Source organism: Oreochromis aureus, linkage group 3 (genome assembly GCF_013358895.1).
Source record: "Oreochromis aureus strain Israel breed Guangdong linkage group 3, ZZ_aureus, whole genome shotgun sequence".
Taxonomy (NCBI): domain Eukaryota; kingdom Metazoa; phylum Chordata; class Actinopteri; order Cichliformes; family Cichlidae; genus Oreochromis; species Oreochromis aureus.
Window position 1 is genome coordinate 71,171,976 of NC_052944.1, and position 22,360 is coordinate 71,194,335.

Sequence of the window (22,360 nt, forward strand, 5' to 3'; positions counted from 1 at the left end):
TGGCTAAATTACCTCCTCAACATGTCTTGTAGTTCTCCAGAGGCCTGGTAATGAACTACTCATTTGATTCAGGTGTGTTCACCCAGGGTGTTATCTAAAACCTGCAGGACACCGGCCCTCGAGGCCTGGACTTCGACACCCCTGTGCTAAGCTAAGCTAACCACGTAACCAAAAGTTTGACTTTTTAATGTCATTTAATGCAATTAAAGAGCAAATTGTTGTTGAGCTCAAGGTTTGACTTCTGTGAACTTTAGAGTGTCGACAGCTCATTGATTTGCATCTGAACTAGTTCCCAGTAAAGTCTGAACTGGGACTGTGTGTGATGCAGAGAGGTGGAGACTGAAGGTCCTGATTGAACTACAAAGCTTGTAATCATGTTTCCTGTTGTTTGAACTGTGTGTGTTTGTGTTCAGACTTTAAACCAATGCCAGACGTCATCTACTCTTCACTGAAGTAGCCCACCAGTCCAACCACTGACGTCCAGCTGCTGGTCTCTAACTGGTCCCCCCAGCACCTCAGACCAGAGGACATCCACATGTCATTTATATTTTTTAATTTCCTCTATAACCTGTAAAAGTGTTCCGTATCAGTTCTTTGCAGGATCAATAAACTCAATCAATAAAAAGGATTCCCTCTTTGTTCAATCTTTTTTTTTATTTACCATGAAACAAGGAATAAAAATTAAGCTTCAACTGGCACACTGTAAACAGCAGGGACATCATTCAGTGGGTGTAAAACACAGTAAAACATCAGTACAGAACAGGACAGTATGTACTGTGCATTTTTTCAGTTGCACTTTATCAGGAAGTTATGAGTATAGAGAAGGTTTAACATGGTGAATGTTGGACTAGTTGTTACGGCCCTAGCAGGGCCTCCTCCTGAAGGTGCCTGTGTGGGCGTGTCCTTCAATCTCTTTTGCCTGAGGTGCCACCTTATCTCCTTTACACCCCTGACTCGTATCAGTAATTAAAGGGATTTAAGCCCAGGGAAAGGTGAGCTCTGGGCCAGACTGCCATTAGTGTGGTTACAGCTTGTGAGCTGAGTGTTAGTTGTGTTTGCAGCTAGTGAGCTGCTCTCTTTTTGACTTACTTTTATTTTATTGACCAATGCTTGAGTTTTGTTTGTTTTCCTTAAATGGTGATAGCGGCTTGTCCGTCTCTTTTAGTTGAGCTACTTTAATAAAACTATTTAATTTAACCCTTTTGACTCCTTGACTCCTTTTTCTGACCCGGACACTTTTTGTTACTTCCCCCTCACCGCCTAGACCCCTCAGGGGAACGTAACACTAGTGTTCATTACCCTTTCAATATTTATAGTCTCACACTCGGTGGTCTGACCTAAAATAAAGAAATGAAGTGTTTTAGTGTGTGATAAAGTATAAATTGATAAACATGAGACTCAGTGTGGACTTCCATCTTGATCACGCTGCCTGAATCAGAGCTCCTCTTCTGAAACCTCTCAGTGAATCTTGAAATAGCCATGAATGACTTTTAAAGTTTTCCACCATCTACTGGTGAAACCAGTACAGTTTAAACATACTGCAGTTGACCATCAAACCAGTTTGCATTTTACTCAGACTCTTAAAAATTTCAGAAACTTTAAAGGTGCTATGTTTCAATTCAGTTCTGTTAAAAAATCTCTGTGTGGCTGAAAATACTATAGAGAGGGATAGATGAGAATCTAAATCTAAAGAGTTCACTGGATTGGACTGGTGGGTGTTAAGAGGCTACTGACACAAACAGGAGGATCTCATCTTTCTTGCCATCTCAGGATCCCCGAGATCAGGACATTTAAATGTTAATCCCACATAGCAAGCAGGTCTGGCAGGATCTGGTATCAAGCTGGCACTACTGGGTGACTTCTGACATGATAAGACGTATGTCATTAAAATATGGGCCAGGTTTGGCAATGATGGCACTGTCTATGTGATGGCATGCCATAGCTGGCTCGATTGTGGTTTGGTTTATGTGGCCCAGGCTCATAGAAAACAGGTCTGGCCCAGAACTGGCATCAAGCTGGCACTTCTGACTGACTGGTGTCATGGCAGAGTGTATGTCGACCAGATGTGGGCCAGGTCTGGCAATGATGGCACTGTTTATGTTCCTATTTTCCTCCACTTAATCCAAAACCTAGTGAGGGTTTACTCATCTTTCCCAGTGGGTGGCTGTAGCTCAGGACGTCACCGAGCTCAGGAGGTCACAGAGCAGGTCACCTACTGATTGGAAGGTTAGTGGTTTGATCCCTGTTTCCTCCAGTCTGCATGTTAAGAGTGTTATTGTAGTTAGGAAGCACTCCCTTTAGAGAAAGTGTATGTATAAGATTCTATGTAAGAATCAGTCCATTCACTGTCTGACCAGAGTCTCGGCATGTTGTGGCACATGTTGTTATTACATGGTTTGATTAAGGTACACACTAGGCTGAAATCTGGGGCCAGAGCTGAAACTTTTCTGGGCCTGCACAGGGCCAGCAGTGTGCCTACAACTGGCCCGTGGCTGCACACAACTTACCCATGGCCCACATACCACAAAGACTGACGGACCTTTGGCGGCCCAGATCAGTTTCGCCAGATGTAGTCCACTCATTAGGTTTAGCAGCACCCTCTGGTGGATTATTGAACCACTTCAGGACAGAGTCAGGAGAAACCAATAGTCTGTGGTCACCATCTCCTAAACTAAATTTGTTTATTGTTTATGTATTTATTTATAAAGCACATTTAATTACAACAGCAACTTTGACCAAAGTACAAAAATACAAAATAACTTATAATATCAGTACCAAAACACTAATACCAAATAACTCTAACACTGTATTAAAAGGGGTTACACCGTTTAGGCACTACGCTCCCGAACACTTGATCGCCTCTGTGAAGCAGCCTAGATCTTGGCATGGCCAAAACCAAAAGATCATCTAAAGTGTGGATAAGACAGGAAAGGGTCAGACAAATACGCGGGAGCCTGTCCATTCAGGCCTTTGTAATCAACAATAACATTTTAAAATCAATTCTGAAGTGAACAGGGAGCCAGTGAAGAGAGGCAAGCTCCTGGGAAATATTTGGGTGTCTTTTAGTTTGTGTCAAAGGACGAACTGCAGCATTTTGAGAGATACTGGATTCATCCAGAGGATCTAAGATTTGGAAGTGATATAACAGTAAAAACCAGGAGATGGCAGTAGTGTAACATCTTTGGATGCAAGCCGTCATTAAAACTGAAAGAAGAAGAAGAAGAAGCGGTTCTGATGTGGCTAGCTAGCCGTGGTAGCTGCTGATAATCATGGAGCTACTGGCTGCCGCTGATAATAACGGAGGTAAGCCAATTTCTGTCTTAGCGCATTTGTGCTGCCATGTGTTTTTGTGGTCTTCTTTTGGGTGAGTGACTCTTCAGAATTGGTGACAGCTCTGGTGGATAAAAAGCCTTTCTTTAGCTGGTTATATGAAGTCTGGAGAATTTCTGGTTCGATTAGTTTGTTTAGCGGACTTTTGTGCATTTACATAACTGCTCTTTTCATCATCGTTTGGTTTCGTTGTGTTTGGTGGTTGTAGAAATGGTTTATATGGGATTTTAGCTGATATTCAGAGGTTTCTGTGGATAACACACATGTCGGAACTTAAATTTCCAACTGCCTTTATAACCAATTAAACGGGATCTCCTCCCCCTTGCCTCCATTTTTGGGAGCAGAACAGCTTCTCTTCAGTTGAATATAGATCTCAGCGTCATCGGCGTATGAATAGAAACAAATGTGTTGTTTTCCAAAAATTAGACCTATAGGTAGGACATAAACAGAGAATAAAATTGGCCTAATATAAATCCCTGGGGAACACCACAAGTAAGGGGAGCTGAGGAAGAGATAAAGTCTCTAAAGCTCACAGAGAAAGTCTTGTCACTGACATATGACCTGATGCACCATAACAGAATGTCCTTGATGCCATAATGCTCCAATCGTGAGATCAAGATGCTGCGATCAGCAGTATCAAAGGCAGCGGTCAGATCCGAAAGCAAAAGCACAGCTGAGTCTCCTGAGTCAGTGGCTAATAAAGATCTTTAAGAACAGTTTCAGTGCTGTGAAGAGCTTTAAAACTAAAACCTCTCAAGAACTGTGTGTGTGTGTGTTGTTTTTTAAACTATAGGCTGTTTAAAACAGGCTGGCACAACACTTGAACTAAGACTGTTATTAAAAATCCGTAAGATGTCAGAACCAGCAGACTTAAAAATCTTTTTTAAATGTTTAAATGTGTTGGAAGAACATTCAGACTAAATGATGTCTGCATACCATTACTTGGTAAGCAGGTGAATATTTTAGAAAGGTCATGTGAAATAAAAAAGGCTGTGCATCTAACTGACACACACTCACACATCTTACAGGCATTTGTAAACATTCTTAAACACAGAGAGCATTTGCATTCAAACATTAAAATAAATGCTATTAATAAACTATTTATATAGCCAGGGCTACATATTAATACGAGAAGCTGGGGCAATATTCAGAGCAGAGTGGCAAATTTAAAAATAATCCATGGATTGTTGGAACTGTTCGCAATAACATTAGACAAAAAAACTCAGACTTTTCTGCATTTACAATGCCCTGATATCTGTATAGACTCTCTCTCTCTGAATGAGAAAAGACACCTGCAGCCCATCTTTTTTCTGCGGAGCCCCGCAAGGGACATGGGAGAAAAAAAAATTAAGACGGACTTTTGCGAGATCTCGCAAAATAAACTCAGGATCTCGCAAAGGTTTTGCGAATATCTTAAAAGTTTATTTTGTGACCCAGAAAGAGTAATATTACAACTAAGTAGCTGCCGCCATTGTTGGAATTCAACTTTTGCGAGATCCTGAATTTGTTTTGCGAAATCTCACAAAATTTTTGCGAGATCCCGAGTTAGATCTCGCAAAGGTTCATGGTAAAAAAAAATTTCTCCCATGTCCCTTGCGGGGCTCCGTATTTTTCAACTTAAGTTCAGCCTTCCTGCACTCTTGTCTTGATGAACGAGTGGTCTCGTTTATCCGTTTGTGATTTCAATCTCATCAAGGACAGTTTTGCATTTATCAGAAAAACTTGATGTCATCTCCTGGGTACTAAAGCTGATGGGAGATCTTAAAACTTTCTTTAAAAGCAACAGAAAATTGTTCAGTTGCAGATGGGTTAAACACACAATAACAGTGTGTTGAAATGAGAGGTGTAAAATGGCGGTGAGATAAAAATATATCAAGAATAACAGAACAGTGGTCAGAAAAAACAGCATCACATATTTCCATGTTTAGGACCAGTAACCCTAACGACAGCACAAGGTCCAACGTATGACCCTGTTTCTGGGTTGTCCCCACACAAGTTGAACAAGACTAAAGGAGTCTATCAAACTTAAAAAGTCTCTGGCCAGCGGATTAGAGGGACAACACAAAAGATTATTAAAATCAACAATTAAAACTTGGTTATAGTTTAGCACAATACCAGATAAAAAATTTGGAAAGTCTTGAATAAAGTCCTTGTGATATTTTCGTCCATCGTGTATATACACGTGGATACACAATGGACAGATGGAAGACTGGGAGGCTCATTAACCTGGCAGGACTGTCGATCGAGGACATTGAAGACATCTACCTTTTCGGAACCATGATAACAGGGTTCTTGCTAATCAGGGCTGGCTTGGCCCGGGCTTATCGAAGAATAAAGAAAGCGGAAACGGCTGTTCAATTTCCCACAAGGCTGCCCGCTATGTTGATTGGAAGGATGGAGCGAGCCGTGGCTTCTTAGAATGGGCTCATTAGACGCAGCACGGATGACATCTTGGAGAAGCTTGTGGCTGCTGTGAGTGCTTAGACTCTGACAACATCTGACAACATCTTGAAGAGAATCACGGCTGTCATGAACACTCATGCTCTATGGACAAACTGGATAACATCTTGGTGTAGCTGCCTAATATCGTGGAGAGGCTCACGGGAATGATGAGGAACCAGTGATGGACATTAGATCGACTGTAAAATTGACATGCAGTGGTTCACACTAAAGCAAGAACACCACCATTTTTTCATGTGGCTACCATATCAGTGCCAGCTGCGGTCTCAAGTCTGGAGCTGAACATAAGAAACAATTTCTGATAACAAACTGTGTTTAGACTCTTTGTTCCAAACGCCCTCGTACACTTCTCTCCAAGGCCGAGTCGGACGGCGGGTCTGGGCCCAGCGCTGGATGAATAACTGCAGGGCAGGATAGCTGTGTCTGCGTTGGCTTACTTCTCACCCCTTACCCACACATGTTGCTTGTCACATGCTTCATGCTGTTGTGATGTGGACATTTATGTGCTCTTTATGCAGAGGAGTTTTTTTGTTTTCTGTTCTCATGCTGTCCCCCCATAGGAGCCCGTTTCACTGCAGTGCGACTTGCATGTGACACATAAAGGCTTTCTTGACTAGTGTTATGTCCAAGGAAACCTTGTAAGTTGGAACAGTATTTATTTAATTTCTCTATCATTTGTGTTACGGTCATAACTTTGGTGTATTCTGTGAGCTAAAGTAGTTATAACTCCAGTGACATATTAGTGGTTTAACAGGAGAATACCACATATTTTTCAGAATGTAGAATAATTTCAGTGTGTAGTTGTTCATAATTGCTGAATTTATAATATAAATGTTTTAATGTGTCCCTGAGCAGTGAGAAGCTGTTGGAACAGATGAGGTGTTGTGGACGTTACACTCTCAATGCAACATTAAAAAATGTTTTAATTATTTTTCCTCTTGAATCTACACTTTTTATGAATGTGTTCATGTTTGATTGAGCTCCATTAAAATAAGTAATATTTGTCTGTGAAGCAGAATGATGTAAGAAATAATAATTAAATATTAGATACACACAAATTTAGCGTTGGTCACAACCCACAAAAAAGTTTGATTTACATAGCAAATAAAAGTTGGTCTAATGACAACAAAATGTGAATTAATAATTCAGTAGCTCTGCTCTGCTGATAGCTGAGACAGATGTGTTTTAAAAACTTTTTTATTTATTTTTGCAACTGAGTCATGTCAGTTTGTTGGTTGTGGTTTTCTATCATCCATCAGGGGGCGCTGCAGCTCCCTCAGCATCCTCAGTCTTTACTATGAAATCAACAGTGTTTGGCCTTTATGTGCAGAGACTGATTCAAAGTGTTTACCGACTGTAAACAGTTTATTTTCTGTTGTTGTTTTACTGCAAGCACAGAGGAACAAAGTGACCTTGTGACGTTGCTTCTATTGGTCACACTTTGCTCCTCGTCTCTTCTCTCCTGCTGAGTTTCATCACATTTGTCCTGATGTCGTTTAACTAATCATGCTGACGTGTTTCAGTAGAGGAATAATAAACAGGAAAAGAAGCAAAAATTTTCATTATCAGTATCTGGTTAATATCCAATTAATCATTTAGTCCTTGATGAATTTACTTTTACAGAAAGCCATATGATGATGTGCACTGACACACCCAGAGTCCAGCTGTACCAACAAACAAACACTGTCAGCTGAACCAGTCTGACCAGGATATACAAAACTGTGGCTTTTCTGAAATGTGACACTCTTTATGTGACTCACTTCACCACAACCACAAAACTGTTTTTACAGATTCCTTCAGATCTTTATGGAGGAAATGTCAACATTCAGAATACTTGGAAACAGAGTTTAACAAAGATTTTTAGCCCTGAAAATGTCATGTATGTATATCCTGAACTATAATTATGAGGGCACAAAATGATAGACATATTTTAACCAACACTGCTGTTTAGTGCAAGCGTACGTAATTCCCAATATATCTGCAGTATTTAAAAACCTTTAATAAATGATTGTACAAATATCCTCAGCTGATTGTGAAGTGGTCAGGTGGGAGGTGCTGTCACAGATTTTCTGTCTGTGAGAGCTTATTTACACAAACGTTGTACAGATGAAAGTAACAACACTGTTAGATTCAACACTGTTGAGTAAAAGAGAAAGTAGTTACATTTGACTGCTCCTGGTCACATGATGACCCCACAGCAGTTAGTGCCCCTTATTCTGATTTACAGAGTTTTACACCCGGTGCCCTTCCTGACAGTCCTAAAGTGATTTGTGTCTCCAGATGGAATCAAACCAGCAACCTTTATGATAATCAGTACAGTCTGGAGGTACAACAGTATATTTTAGAATAATTCATTTGATCTTTTCTATAATGTGTGTGTTTAATATTAACTGTTCTTCTTTTATTTATGTTCTTTTATTAGTGTCTATATTTGGTGGATACAAAGACACCTTTGACTTTTGTTATTATCATTTTGTCATGAGACCCTTCATTCATCATTTATCTGAACTCTACACACACAGACAGTCTACAAAGTCTACACATCCACCTGTGCCAGAGAATTAACTTCCTGTTGCTGTCACCTCTCTGCTACTTTAGGTGTGTTTGTGGTATTTGTTTGTCAAATACACGCTCAGATCCAGTCAGCTGAGTCAGTCCGGGAATGTGGTTGCCACGGTGATGCTATGAAGTCAAACTGGTCTAAGGTGTTTTGTGTGAAACGGCTGACAAGGAAATACAGGTTAGATTGTTCACTGGGGCTGTTTAGTGCAGCCAGAGACCAAATCACTATCGTCAAAGTTTCTTTTTTCTATTTGCTCTCAGTGGATAATTTTTCCATCCTGATGATCAGAAGAATGTTTGAGGGTTTCAGAGATCCTTCAGAACAACAGTAAGTCTTTAAAATGACGTCTTTCAGTCTTTTAGATAATCTGACAGTTTGACTGAAGTCTATGAGCTTCAGTGGATTAACAGATTGTTAATGTTAATCCATCTGAACCAGGATTAAAGCTTCACTTTACTGGTTACAGATAAATGTCATGTGGAGTTAGTGTGAAGCATCTGATTTACTGTTGGCTGGATTCATCTGTGAAATCACATCATATGAAATTAATTTGTGTTGGAGATTCTGACATGATCCCTGATTTAGCTCCTGGGATTTTGAGTTGCCTTGGAGATTTCTCTTTCAGTCTTTTCTGTTTGGTTTCTGTTTTTGATTTTTATTTGGCTCAATTTTAATAGCTTTATTGTTCTAATAGTGGGATGCATTTCTGACAATACTGAGTGTTTGTTTCTTTGTAGTTTTCAGAGGACTGAGTTTCAGGTTTTCTGCTCCATGTTTGGGTTCCAGTTTAACTTTATTGTTGCTGTTTTTATGGTGACTTTCTGCTTTCTGTTTTGTTTGTCTTTTGTATCTTTTAGGATTTTATTTGGGCTTTTGGAATTTATACGATTTGTTTGGGGGGAATAATTTACTTTGTTTTCTTGTGTGTTTTAGTGTTAATATAACTACTTTTTGGATTATTCCTTTTTTTTAAAATTTGAGATGTACCAAATCATACAAAAGACTCAACATTACGTCTGAGATTTGTTTTTAAATGTTTACTGGAAGATAAATTTTGATTTTTAACTTATTTTTTAATTTTGTATTTGTTGTTTGGTCGAGGTGTAAAACAGACTATATGGAAAGCTACTGCTCACCATTTAAAGGGATGCTCATTTCAGAATCAGAAAGGGTTTTATTGCCAAATGTTGAGCAGGTTTACAACATTAGGAAACTGCTGCGGTACTTAGTGCAAACATACTGTCATATAACGCTTAAATAGACATAAAAATAAGAATTAAAGAATTAAAAGTGCTAAGTAGATAGATATATACATGGGTGCAGGTGATCATCAGGTCCAAACATGGAATGATGCAGTGAACACAGTGTAGGGTCATGTGTTAGTGGTGCGAACAGTCATATGGTTATTGTTCATGAGTCCAACAGCAGAGGGGAAGAAACTGTTCTTATGGCGAGAGGTTCTGGTGCGAATGGACCGGAGCCTCCTGCCTGAGGGGAGCAGGTCAAACAGACTGTGTCCAGGGTGAGAAGGGTCAGCTGTGATCCGAGCTGCACGCCCCAGTGTCCTGGAGGTGTACAGGTCCTGCAGAGATGGGAGTCTGCAGCCAATCACCTTCTCAGCAGAGCGCACAACACGATAGTGGCTCCAGCATACCACACGGTGATGGAGGAGGTGAGGATGGACTTGATGATTGCGGTGTAGAATTGCATCATCGTCCGTGTTGACAGGTTGAATTTCTTCAGCTGCCTCAGGAAGTACATCCTCTGCTGGGCTTTATTTGCTGCTGTTATGGAAATTTTAACAATAACCTGCAACACACCCAGTGAGCTTGAGTTGAAGTGGGTTTAATAAACACATTGCAATGTGGAGAAAACGTTCAGGTCAAACACCAAACAGTTTTCTGAGGAAAGACACCGCCCATGAACAATTTTATACCTTCCCAAACACTGTCAAACAAAGAGCGTTCCACAGCACATCATTTATCTCTATACCTTCAGTCCAACTCATCCTTGACTCCCCCCCAATCCAAGGAAAGTTATGACCTCCCGTCACCTCCCTACAAGCAGGAAGCCTGTAGACCTTCAACTTTATAACAGGGCCCCCACCTAAACATCCACATCCCTCGATAAGCAAAAGGAGTCTCACTATCTATTTAATGTCTCCCTTACAAAGGTCTCACTGTGTGTGTAGAGCACAAGGCCCCTCTGTAGTCAACATGCATACAACTAAGTGAGAAAGTGAAATTACTATAACTAATGTGATATGATTAAATATGTGATTAATACACGAGAAAAGAAATCTGCCACCACACTGCAGAGCTTACTCCACTCTCCAGGTTTTGGTCATAGGTAAGAACGTTTTCCCAGGATAGTTTTCAAAATTTGAAGTACTTCTTGTCAAGCTGATTTGGGTTCAAAGAGTCACTTTTCTCATATGTGTCTATTTTCTTTCTGCAGCCCCTGTTTGATACACACATGTGACTGATGTTGATTTGTCACATGAGGCTATGATGTGAATTTCTAGCTAATGTTAAGCCAGATCATCTTTGGGCTGCAGTTTGTTGCTTTCCTCCCAGCTGATGCTGCCAAAACATTTATAGACCTGTCTGCATTTCTGTTATTCCTGTCACGTGTTCGTGCTGCAAAAGTCAATCAAGTTAAAGTTGCAGTAATTCAGCATCTATCTAGCTCTACTGTAGAGTGACTTTAGTTTTGTTTTTTCAGTGATGGGTCTGATCCTATGACAACTGGGATAGGCTCCGCCTGCGACCCTGATAAGGACAGGCTGAAGAGAATGGATGGATGGAAGTGACAGGTAATTTCAAAGTAAATGTTTCAAACATCTGAACAAATATCAGAAAACACTGTTTCTCATCCATCAGGGATGGACTGTTTCTCATGGAGAGAAACTCAGTGAGAACAGATGTAAGAAAGAGAACAGGACAGATTAAAGATTATTCTTCTCGAAACTAAGGACTGCTTAGGCATTGCTGTTTAATAAACTAGTGCTATGTTACTTTTCATTACTTTTTCAATATATTCAAATGTGAAAAAATGGACCAAGCTATCAGATAACCAAACTCTCAGTGAAAGCTAGCCTAGTCTTAGCTCAGCTTTCATATCTGAGTGTTTGGATTTTATCGAATTTTATCTGCAGTTCACTGAGATATCAAAGTTTCTCTGTGACTTTCAGAAGTTAATCCCCAGTTCCCCATCATCACATCAGTGAATAAAAACCCAATAATACGAATCTCTGGAACTCAAATCAACCTGACGTGACTGCGTCAAATAGCAATTTTTCTGCAGTTTTCTCCTGAACGGCAGGCGTCACCACGTAGATAAAAACTCTGCATCAGCTCTTTTATTCCAGTAGAAAAAGTCAAGACAGGAAGTAGAACTCAGTTTTTTGGTTTTGCCTTCGTTTCTTTTAATTTATTTCTTGTCTCGAGCTGTTGCAGCCTCTCCATGATTATAATATATTATAAAATATAAATATAATTGAAAACTATCCAAAAAAAAAAGAAATAATCGTACACTCTGTCTCCAAGACACGGATGTGACGTCTGCACGGGTTTAGGTAGAAGAGTTAGCTAGCTAGGCTGCGGAAATGTCTCGCCGAACATCTTTTTTGTTTTTCTCCACTTTGCTGTTTGTTGATCTCTTCGTGTTTGTCTCTGCAGGTGAGATTTAACTATGAGAAACCAAAATCAGTTTCGCTCTGACATAAAAACTAAGTTGGAGCGTGAATTATTTTTATGTGACCCGGTAACGAGTTACAGTACGAAATTCAGCTTTCAAATACCACCTGAGAAAATCCCCAATAATCCTGAATTTACCATCCAAGATGGCAGCAGTGCCTGTAAACATTAGTAAAAGCTTAAAATTTAAAATGTTGTTACGCTTATTTAACCTCAGAGGTCTGATGGAGGTTGTACTGTGACGTCACTCCTGAGCTAACTTCCTTCCAGTACGAGTCATAAAAGAAAAGAAAACACTATTTATGTTGCTTCTAGCTAAGTGGAGTCCATGGATGTGGATGGACACCGAAGACCTGTTACATGCTGGAGAGCTCACTGATTTGTTGTTCTGCTCGTTTTCTATCTGTAACTAGCCGTACAGCACGATGCTAACACAATAGCACAAAAGTGAAAGTACAGATTACACGTTTTGGGTTTGATACTGTTTGTGTGCACTGCCTCATCTTGTATTTCTATTTGAAAGTAATTCTGACTAAGAAGCAGAAATTGCTGACTTCCCATTTCGGATGGAAGAAGCTACTGATCTGCACTGCTACTGTTTGTGAATTGTTAAATACGCTGCACTCTGAGAACTTGGTCTTGTACTGCAGAGTTCAACATATCGAGGGTGTCTTTAAGTTATTTAGATTCATGTACCCGAATACTGTTGATCAGATAGACAAGTAGCATTTTCCTTGTGTGGTCATGAAACAGTCGCCCAAAACTACTCAAGGATGCACTTACATGTTCACATGAAACAGATGTGTTGGCAACATCAAAACAGTCACAGTGATTAACAGCAGCTGATTGTGCAAAGGAAGGATAAACTATACAAGGTTATTAAAAATATGTAGAGGTTATACATAAAATGTGCTGTAGATAATCAGCAGATGTAGAGGAAAGGCTCTGTACTGTAGTTCAGTGTAAAACGTGCTGTATAAATGTGTGCACGTTTTGGTCAGTGAGACTGGAGAAGAGCTGTTAATAAAATGTATCCTATTTAAAGGAATCAAGAAATGCTCACAAACACTTATTGTGTGAGTTTTAATTCCACAGTTTTATCAGTAAGACACATGAATATGATGGATTATAGTTGAGGCTGGTCTGCTACCTGGATGCTTCTCTGTTCAAAGTTATTCAAGGAGTCAGAATAAGATGTTGGACGTCTATTGACCCTAAAGGACACCATCCGCTCAAAAATAGCAACAGTTGTGTGTAAGAATTTATATTGATTATAGGAATATTGATGATAATGCTGGACGATTGCTCAGTCAGTAAGTGGTGATTTCATAGGTGTTTAATTACACATCTGTAGTACAGAAAACCCCAAATTAACCCTGAAGTTACCGGAGCATGAGGACATCTAGATTCTTTGTACTGAACATGCCTCGTTGGTCAGTGTCGTCTGTATCTCTCCAGAGTCTTACAAATGAACCACAACGCAAGTTCTTGTGTGTGGTTGCACACATGTGCATGTGATTAATATCTTTCAGTGTTTAATCACGACAGCTCTGCTCAGCAGGTGGTGGCATCACCTCTGAATAGAGGCAGCTGCTGCAGCAAAGCAGTGGCATCTGAAGCTGCCACTGCTTTGCTGCTAAAATGCTTCAGTGCAGTAATATGAAGGCAGACGGACGGCTCATCTACCTGCACAGTGTTTGATGTTGATGGAGACAGTGTATGTGGTACAACCGGTCTGTGGGCAAATCTTCCTTGTGCTGTTTGTTGATCTTCAGCCAACCACAGAGAAGAGTCAAGTTATAACACACAAAGAGCTGAAGTGAAAACAACGAGTGTCCACTGCAGCCACTCTGTGCTTTTCATGCAGTGTTTCTTTTAACAACGATGATTTTTTTGATCTTCTGTTCCTGGTGAACTCCCAGTAGCTCCAATACTTGTGCTTACCCTTAATCAGCCAATCAGTATTGACCCAACCCAAAGGTCATCCTCGTCCATTGATGTGCAGTTGGGAATTTAAAGCATGTTTGCATTTGCTGTCCAAACAGAAACACGTACCCAGACAGGAACATTGTGTCTGAGCCCAAACACTGAAAGACAGAAATATGATCAGACTGTAGCTTAAAGTTTCTGCTTCACCAGTAACATGAGATCTCAATTAGCTCCTTATTTATTGTAGGTAGGTAACAAAGTGAGACACCTTTCTATTATAACAACTTTTAAAGCAGTGTCAGTGAAAAATGAGGTTGCCTGGTGTAGTGAGTCGTTGTATTTTGACCTTTAACCTCTCTGTGTTGTTTCCTCTTTCAGATCAGAAAAACATCACAGCTACACCTGGACAAAAGAGCGTCACTTTGCCATGTCGAGCTCCAAACAACAACAACAACATTGTTGTTCTAGAGTGGAGCAGAGCTGACCTGGGAGAGAAATATGTGCTTCTGTCACGGGATGAGCAGCTTGATCCAGAAAACCAGCATCCATCTTTTAAGAACCGGGTGGAGCTGCTGGACAGACAGATGAAGGATGGAGACGTGTCTTTGATTCTGAAGGATGTGACGACTACTGATAATGGGACATACGAGTGTCGTGTCGTCCAGAGAGGAACTAAACGTAGAAAGAGAGCTGTTTTAGATGGTGACCCCATCAGCAGCATCACCCTGAGTGTTGTTGATCCTCCAGGTGAGTGAGTAGAGTTGAGTGTGTGTGTGATCAGAGATGAAGCTGCTTCCTGGTTGTTGATGTTTGTTTCTAAAGATGTTGTTGATGAGACTTTGTAGAAAGCAGCTGGTCTGAGTGATGTGATCAGAGTGCAGTAGATAATGTCTGACAGCAGTTTGAAGAGGAAATGGATTCTGTTCTGTTCTTCACTCATCACCTACCTGACAGCTGACACCTCACACCTGTTTCTCACCTGCAGGTCAGACAGGAGGAGACACAGAGGCTGGAGGGAAGGAGGCTGGAGGGAAGGAGGCTGGAGGGAAGGAGGATGGATCTGTTGTACTGATCACTGGTCTGAGTGTTTCTGTTGTGCTTCTTGTTGCTGCTTTTGCTGTTTTTTTGATCTACAGAAAACATAAACAACAGCAGAGTCAGGATTCATACCAGCCTCCTGTTGAACTTGAACCTGTTTGAAATGTCAGCTTAACTGTGATTCTTGTGCTTTGCTTTCAGTCGTGTCACTGAAAATGTGGAAAGACAGAAATCAGTAAAACTAAACATCTAGCAGGTATCTGTCAGACACGTCCAGATTTTACTTTTAATTTACATTTTACATCAGAAAAGAGGAGAAAGTTGTTTGGAATATAAACAGTATTTGTCTGATATGACTCAGGATCCTTTGATCACATGTTGCTGGTGTTTGACTCGTTTTAAATGTAATTACATTAAAATGAAACCAAAGAAAAAAACATTTCTATGTAGCTGCAGAGTCCAACATTTCCTCCCTTTGACCTGAAACGATTCAGCTTTATTGAACTTTACCTTCCATGAAGGAGACTCTTCAGTCTGTTACTGTCCAGTTGTTACTTTCATTTATATATTTTCCCAACAAAGATCCACATGTGTTAGTACTTAATGTGTTTTTTTTATTCCAACATTTCCTGTGGCTGTACTTTGTTTTTGTTTCTAATCAGAAGCTCTGACTTCCTGAAACTGTTGATGCAGATTTTGTCACCTTGAGTCGATCCAAAATAAATATAACCATGTGTGAACTGTTTCTGCTTCTTATAATTACAGACCTGCCTCTCAGAGGTAGTGGATAATATATCAGAATCGTTGGACAATTGGTCAAATACATTATTCTGTATTCTTCCTCCCTATTACATTGATAAAACTGCCTTTTTTGATCAACTACCTGTACAGTGCAGGCTAACCTGGAGGTTAGCAGCTCACAATATGACCTCAAGTTTCAACTAGTTCTACATCAAGGAGTCCGGCTACCATCACCAGACACAACATAGACACTGTAGTCCTGCTGCTCACTCAAGGGGGATTCTGTTCATCTGGACATTTTCAGTGGGAGAAACGTTTTGTCACTCATCCAAGTGACTTCTTCAGTCTGAGCTGAGTCAGAAATCAGGAAGAGGGTTTATTGACGAATGTTGTGCAGATTTACAACATTAGGAAATTGCTATGGCACTTTGTGCAAACATACGATAAAACAGACACTTGAATAAAATGAAAATCTGTGACACAGATCTAGATGAGTATATATATATATATCTATATAAATATATATATACATACATACATATAGGTATGTAATAACGACAGGAGAGGTCTCAGTGTCTCACTACAACTTTATTAAATGACTCTCAGAACTTCATATACAGTAAGCGCGAAAATCTCCACCCCAGCACTTCCCTTCAACTTGGGTGTGAGTGGAGCCACCTGGTGGTCCGCCACAACCAATGTTCCCTCTAATTTTTCATGTGTCTGAGCGAACACACAAACTCCCTGAGCGATCCCTTGGACCACTGTGAGCGACATCAGACGTGTGCACTGTGGTCACGCCAGCATCTAATTCATCCAAGTTACATGGTTTATTAAAATCAAATCAAATTACAGCATTTACATTTATGTTAGACTATTTTTAATTAACTGCTTTAACCCACTTACAATGAAAATGTAAAAATAATCTAGTCATTGACCTGTGTAGTATGTTAACACTATTGGAAGTAAAAATAACTTGAACTCCAATTTCGAAAACACAACTTTCTTTTTTTTTTTTTCATAAAGCTCTGACTTATTATGAGTATGAGTCTGTGGTCTGGGAGAGAGTCCTGTCTGCAAAATATAGTATATAATGACCAATGTTGAGCAATTAATTATATAGTTACTTCTTCAAAAAAGTAACTCAGTTTGGCAAACAACAAAGTTTTTTTGCAGCTATTTTTTTAAATGCAGCCAATACATTTCAAACTATTTACAGCACAATCAGCTGTTCTGCATCAAATCTGATGCCTCACAAATTATTTGTGCCACTCTAAAAAAATAATTTCTGTCCACTATTTTTTTTTATTTCAACATGTGAACAATATACAGGTACATTTAGAAAAGAAAATAAGAGAGAGAGAAAAAAAATACTATACAAAATACATACAAAAACCCCCCAAAACATTCTGATTAATTTACATGTTGAAGGGGAGTGGGAAGAAGTAAACACTTATTTAATCCCACCCCGTTGCCATAAATTATCAGTTAATATTTAGTCAGCTTCCTTACTGATATAATTTGTAATAGAAATAGTGAACAGATTTCTGATATACTTTATACTATAATATTACATCATGAATTTTTTTTTTATTTTTTATTTTTTTAAAATAGAGACATTCACTTAATTTCAATATTTTCCTTTTCCTTATAGTTCGAGAAGATCATATTTTTATAACTCTTTTTGAACAGTTTTATGTTTGGACATTGCTTTAATTCCATATTCAGACTGTTCCATAGTTTCACCCCATGAACAGAAACACAAAAGCCTTTTCTTGTAGTTCGTACCTTCCCTGTATTGAAGTTACAAAAACTCCTTAAATTATAACTTCCTTCTTTCAAAGAAAAAACCATACTCAGAATATTAGCTGGCAGTTCTTTATTTTTTGCTTTGAACATAATTTGAGCTGTTTGGAATTTCACTAGATCATCCATTTTCAATATTTCAGACTGCAAAAATAGTGAGTTAAAGGAGAACAACAGCCTGATACCTGCAGGCCTGACAGCAGATGTATCACTGCTGTAACACCTGTAACATTCAGCAGTCCCCTCATTGTTCTGACACACACAACAAAACTGTTGACTACACTACACACTAACTACACAAGATTTGCACTAAACGTCTCAAATCTCTCACAACTCAAACACCGCCGTCACTCCTAAAACCTCCCCCTGTTTCTTAACAACTAGATGCCACGTTGCCATATCATTTTTTGATTGGTCGACATGGTACATTTTTGGACGAATAGGAAAGGGAGAGGGAGGTTTCGAGCCTTTTTCCTTATAACACGCAGTTTTTACCGTTTCTTCCCGCAGTAAATATAAACAACGATAGTGTTCAGGAAGAAAACAAACATTGCACATTGGTGTTGGCACATAAGGACGCTGTCATAGCCTGTCAACGACGTTGATTGGCTGCATATATACGAATGTGAATCGCATCATTGGCTGGAATATGTGATAAGGTGGCATCGTTCGCAACGGAGATTTTCTGTGCGCAGAGAGCGTGCCAGCAGTGCGCAATTGCGCACGTGCGCAGCTTAGAGGGAACTTTGGCCACAAGTTAAATATATCATATAGGAGACACACACAGTGATATTTCAGAAGTGAAATGAAGTTTATTGGATTTACAGAAAGTGTGCAATAATTCATTTCACTTCTCAAATATCACGTTGTGTGATGAGGTGAGGACTGCGCACCATGACAGAACAGCTACCTGTTCCGTTGTGGTGCGCAGTCAGGATTGAGTCAAAATGAATAAATAACAATTAAATTAAAAAAAAAAAAATAATAATAATGGAAAACCAAAACCAAAACATTAAATGGTTTTGACTCCTTAACATAGTCATCAGAAATGATACAGAAAACAAGTAGTTTACAGAGTTCTCGTTTCTCCATAGTTCGGGCATTTCAGGTGTGGCCACACGTCTTTTAGACTCTTTTATATTTATACCCCAAAAAATTGCCTTTAATTTTAAAGTACCTGGAGGTTAGCAGCTCACAATATGACTTCAAAGTTCAACTGGATCTAAATGGAGTCAGGCTACCGTTACCAGTACACAACATAACATAGACATGGCAGTCTTGGTGCATGCTCAATCATCCAGATGAGTAAATCCCAAAAGGTTGATTCTGTCCAACATATTTATTTTTAATATGATTTTGATGATGAGTTTGACAAAGAAAACCCAACAGAAGAGCACAGATGTTTCAGAAGACATTTATGTACTTGTGCAAACATCAAAGAGCATCAAACTCAGTTGTGTTGAAACCTCAATTTGATGATCTGCTTGTATCCATGTTAGTACATAAAGTCCAACATCTCCCTCTAGTGGTCATATATAAAGCATGTGTGAGGATGGTGTTAATGTAAAATGTGAATCATAGTGTTCCAGTCAGTCATCAGTGTGTCTCTGCACAGCTGTAATTAAAATGTGTTCAGAGGGCCTCAGTGTCTGAATGGTTCCAGTTCAGCTCCATAACAGCAGCGTCCCTGGTTTGATTCCTGTGTTTCAGCTCATATCTGCCTCTCTCACTGAGGGGGACGTCCAGAAAAAAATCAGAAAAATGTCAGAGGACATCTGACTTTTTTCTGATTTTTCCGTCCAGCTGTGTGAATTGCCAAATGTCTGAGCAAGCTCATTGCATTAAAAGATACATGTTTATAGTTTATATCTTGCATTTTTGATAAGAATTTAGTTACCCTCTGTGTTTGAACCAATAGAAAAGCTGGTGCTCAGAGGAAGAGGGCGGGCTTTACTTGGTGTCAGTGACAGAAATGAAAAAAAGCTGAAATGAGTGAGAAGGACGATGAAGGAAACATCTGTGCTGTGTCTGCTCTGTAAGTAGAATCTCTGTGTTTGTTTGAATTCTTGTACTTTGACTGTCTGCTCTCCTGATAACTGATGATGGAGGAGAAGACATGAAAAACAAATCAGGCTGAATTCAAGTTCAAAACACCACGAGGACCAACTGCAGGTCTGAACTGACTCTTTATCTTTGCTCAGGAGTCGAGGAAACACAGCAGGCAGTGAAAAGCTGAAATTGAAATGAAAGCCTTTATTGTCAGCATAATGAGATTTAAACAGCTCCATAAAAGTGTACTTAGCACATTATAAAAAACTATGCATTAATATGGTAAATAGTAAAATGGTAAATGGCCTGTATTTGTATAGCGCTTTACACATCCAGTCATCCACCCATTCACACACTGGTGATGGCAGCTACATTGTAGCCACAGCCACCCTGGGGTGCACTGACAGAGGCGAGGCTGCCGGACACTGGCGCCACCGCGTCCTCTGACCACCACCAGTAGGCCACGGGTGAAGTGTCTTCCCGAAGGACACAACAGAGACTGTCCGATCCGGGCTCAAACCGGCAATCTTCCGATTACAAAGCGAACTCCCAACTCTTGAGCCACGATCAACAATAATATAACTATACAAATAATATAAATACAAATACACAGCCAGCCAGAGAATGATGACACAGACAATTTGAGCACAATTTTTAGTGCAAATTCCTTTTGTGCAAGTTTGAGTTGAGTATGGTGATAGCTTTGTGGAAGAAGCTATAACCGAGTCTGTTTGCTCTGGCCTGTGTGGATCTGAAGCGCCACAGGCCAGTAGGTTAAAATGATGGTTGTGTGCTTGAAGATGTTTCTGGCCCTGCTGAGACAACGGGAGTTATAGATGGCAGACAAGAAGGGAAGGGGCAGCCAATGATTTTTTTTTTTTTGCTGTGTTTACCACCATCTGCAGTCTCTTCCTGTCTGCCTTCATGCAGCTAGCGTGCCACACTGCCACTGCATAGGTCAGCAGGCTCTCGGTGGTGCATCTGTAGACGGTCACCAGCAGTGGGGTGTTTAGTTGCACCTTCCTGAACACCCTTAGGAACTGTAGTCGGTGCTGGGCCTTCTAAACCAGCGCTGTGGTGTTAAATTTCAAGGATTTCACTCACTCTACACATTCACCGTTGATGTGTTTGGCCTGAAGTCAAGGATGATGTTAGGGTCAAATTCATTAATGTTGTCAGTTCTTGCACATGCATAGACATGCATACACATGCACAATGCCTCATCTTTTGTAACCATTGGAGGGTTTTATGGTGGGAGGTGCTTGTGTTGTGTTGTGTATTGTAACAGTTTACAACAGCAGCGAGGAGAGCTGCTCTTTGAAGGACTTCGGCTGGTGACAGGTGAGGAGTATTAAGCTCCACCGCCTGGTTCTGTCCAAGCCGTCCCTCGTTAGCGAGTAAAGACCAGTTGAAGATGTTCTGTTCTGGAATAAGTCTCTAAACTAGAAACTACTACTACTACTACTGGAAACACAGACTCAACAGATGAGTTCCTTGGTCTTGAAGATGTTAAATGAGAGGTGGTTTAATGCACACTATTCTCCAAGTTTCAGGACCTAATCTCTGTAAGCTGCTTCATTTCCCCTGTGATCTGCCCCACCACCGTTACGTCATTGGCAAATTTGTCAATGATGTTGTCTGGGAGAGTGGGACTGCAGCCAGATGTGTAGAGGGAGTAGAGTACTATGCTTAGTACACAACCCTGGGGAGAGCTGATGCTGAGAGTGCGAGGGGAAGAGAGGTCAGGATCCAGATTCACTCGTTCGGGTCGGTTGACCAAGTGGCGGGAGCCACCCACTTGCTCTTGGATAAAGGATGTACAAATTAGTCTTTCAGTCATTTACTCATTATGTGAACACAGCTCTATAGTGAAAACATGGGTTAACTGTGGTACTTAAAAGTAGTAGTACTGACCTGTACTCACCGTATCACAGGTTTGATAAACTCGAGCTCTACTGTGACCCCGAAGTCGATAATTCTGCAAAAGAACAGAACACAACATGTTGCTGTAGAAAATCAGAAAGACAAGTTTGTGTGTTTGTCAGCTGTTTGTGTGGAGTTGTTCTTTATGTTCACCTCAAATCAACCTGAGTGTCATTTCTCTTTAGTTCTGATCTCACTGCTGAGCTGCACAACAAACCAAGGTCAGTAACCTTCTTCTGTCACAGTTTAAACCTGAGAAATGCTCACTGATATGACCTGATTGGGTTCATGTATCACAATGTAAAGTCTAACAGATCATCAGTTTTTCATTTTAACCCTCACAGCTCGTCTGACTGTGAGTCCCAGCAGCTCTCAGTTCTTTAAAGGAGACTTTGTGTCTCTGAGCTGTGAGGAGGACGACAGCTCTGCTGGATGGACTCTGAGGAGAAATGCAAGCAATTTACAGAGGACTCAGTGTAGAGATGGGTGGGGAAAACCAGCTAATTCTTCCTGTAACATGAGCTACATCTTAACACATGACAGTGGAGTTTACTGGTGTGAGTCCAGAGAGGGTCCCATCAGTAACATGGTTAACCTGACAGTCACTGGTAAGCTGAGTGTGTGGAGTTAGTGTTGATGAAGCTGTGTGTAAATGGATGAAATGCTGTAGTTTGTCTCTGTGTTGAGGTGGATCAGTGATCCTGCAGAGTCCTGTCCTCCCTGTGATGGAGGGAGATGACGTCACTCTGCTCTGTAAAACAAAGACCACTCCCTCCAACCTCACAGCTGCTTTCTATAAAGATGGCTCCCTCATCAGGAAGCA

At 40.3% G+C, this 22,360-nt stretch overlaps 1 protein-coding gene and 1 long non-coding RNA gene across 6 annotated transcripts; both read left to right on the forward strand.

Moving 5' to 3' along the window:
* The first annotated feature begins 3,220 nt into the window (after window positions 1–3,220).
* Window positions 3,221–15,758, forward strand: LOC120437485 (CD276 antigen homolog). Of its 5 annotated transcripts, none has more exons than XM_039608078.1 (4): window positions 3,221–3,303; window positions 11,078–11,168; window positions 14,359–14,727; window positions 14,966–15,758. In XM_039608078.1, the coding sequence occupies exons 2-4, from the start codon at window positions 11,156–11,158 to the stop codon at window positions 15,178–15,180; spliced, it is 597 nt and encodes a 198-aa protein (XP_039464012.1). In that variant the 5' UTR covers window positions 3,221–3,303; window positions 11,078–11,155; the 3' UTR covers window positions 15,181–15,758. The 5 variants fall into 5 exon arrangements, with proteins under 5 accessions (XP_039464012.1, XP_039464014.1, XP_039464009.1 ...); XM_039608080.1 differs by lacking the exon at window positions 3,221–3,303 and adding an exon at window positions 5,811–6,428; XM_039608075.1 differs by lacking the exon at window positions 3,221–3,303 and adding an exon at window positions 8,225–8,680.
* A 3,816-nt stretch (window positions 15,759–19,574) lies between these two features.
* On the forward strand, window positions 19,575–22,283 carry LOC120437488. Its single transcript, XR_005611164.1, has 3 exons — window positions 19,575–19,600; window positions 21,723–22,145; window positions 22,225–22,283. It is a non-coding gene; the product is annotated as an uncharacterized LOC120437488 (long non-coding RNA).
* Window positions 22,284–22,360: the final 77 nt, after the last annotated feature.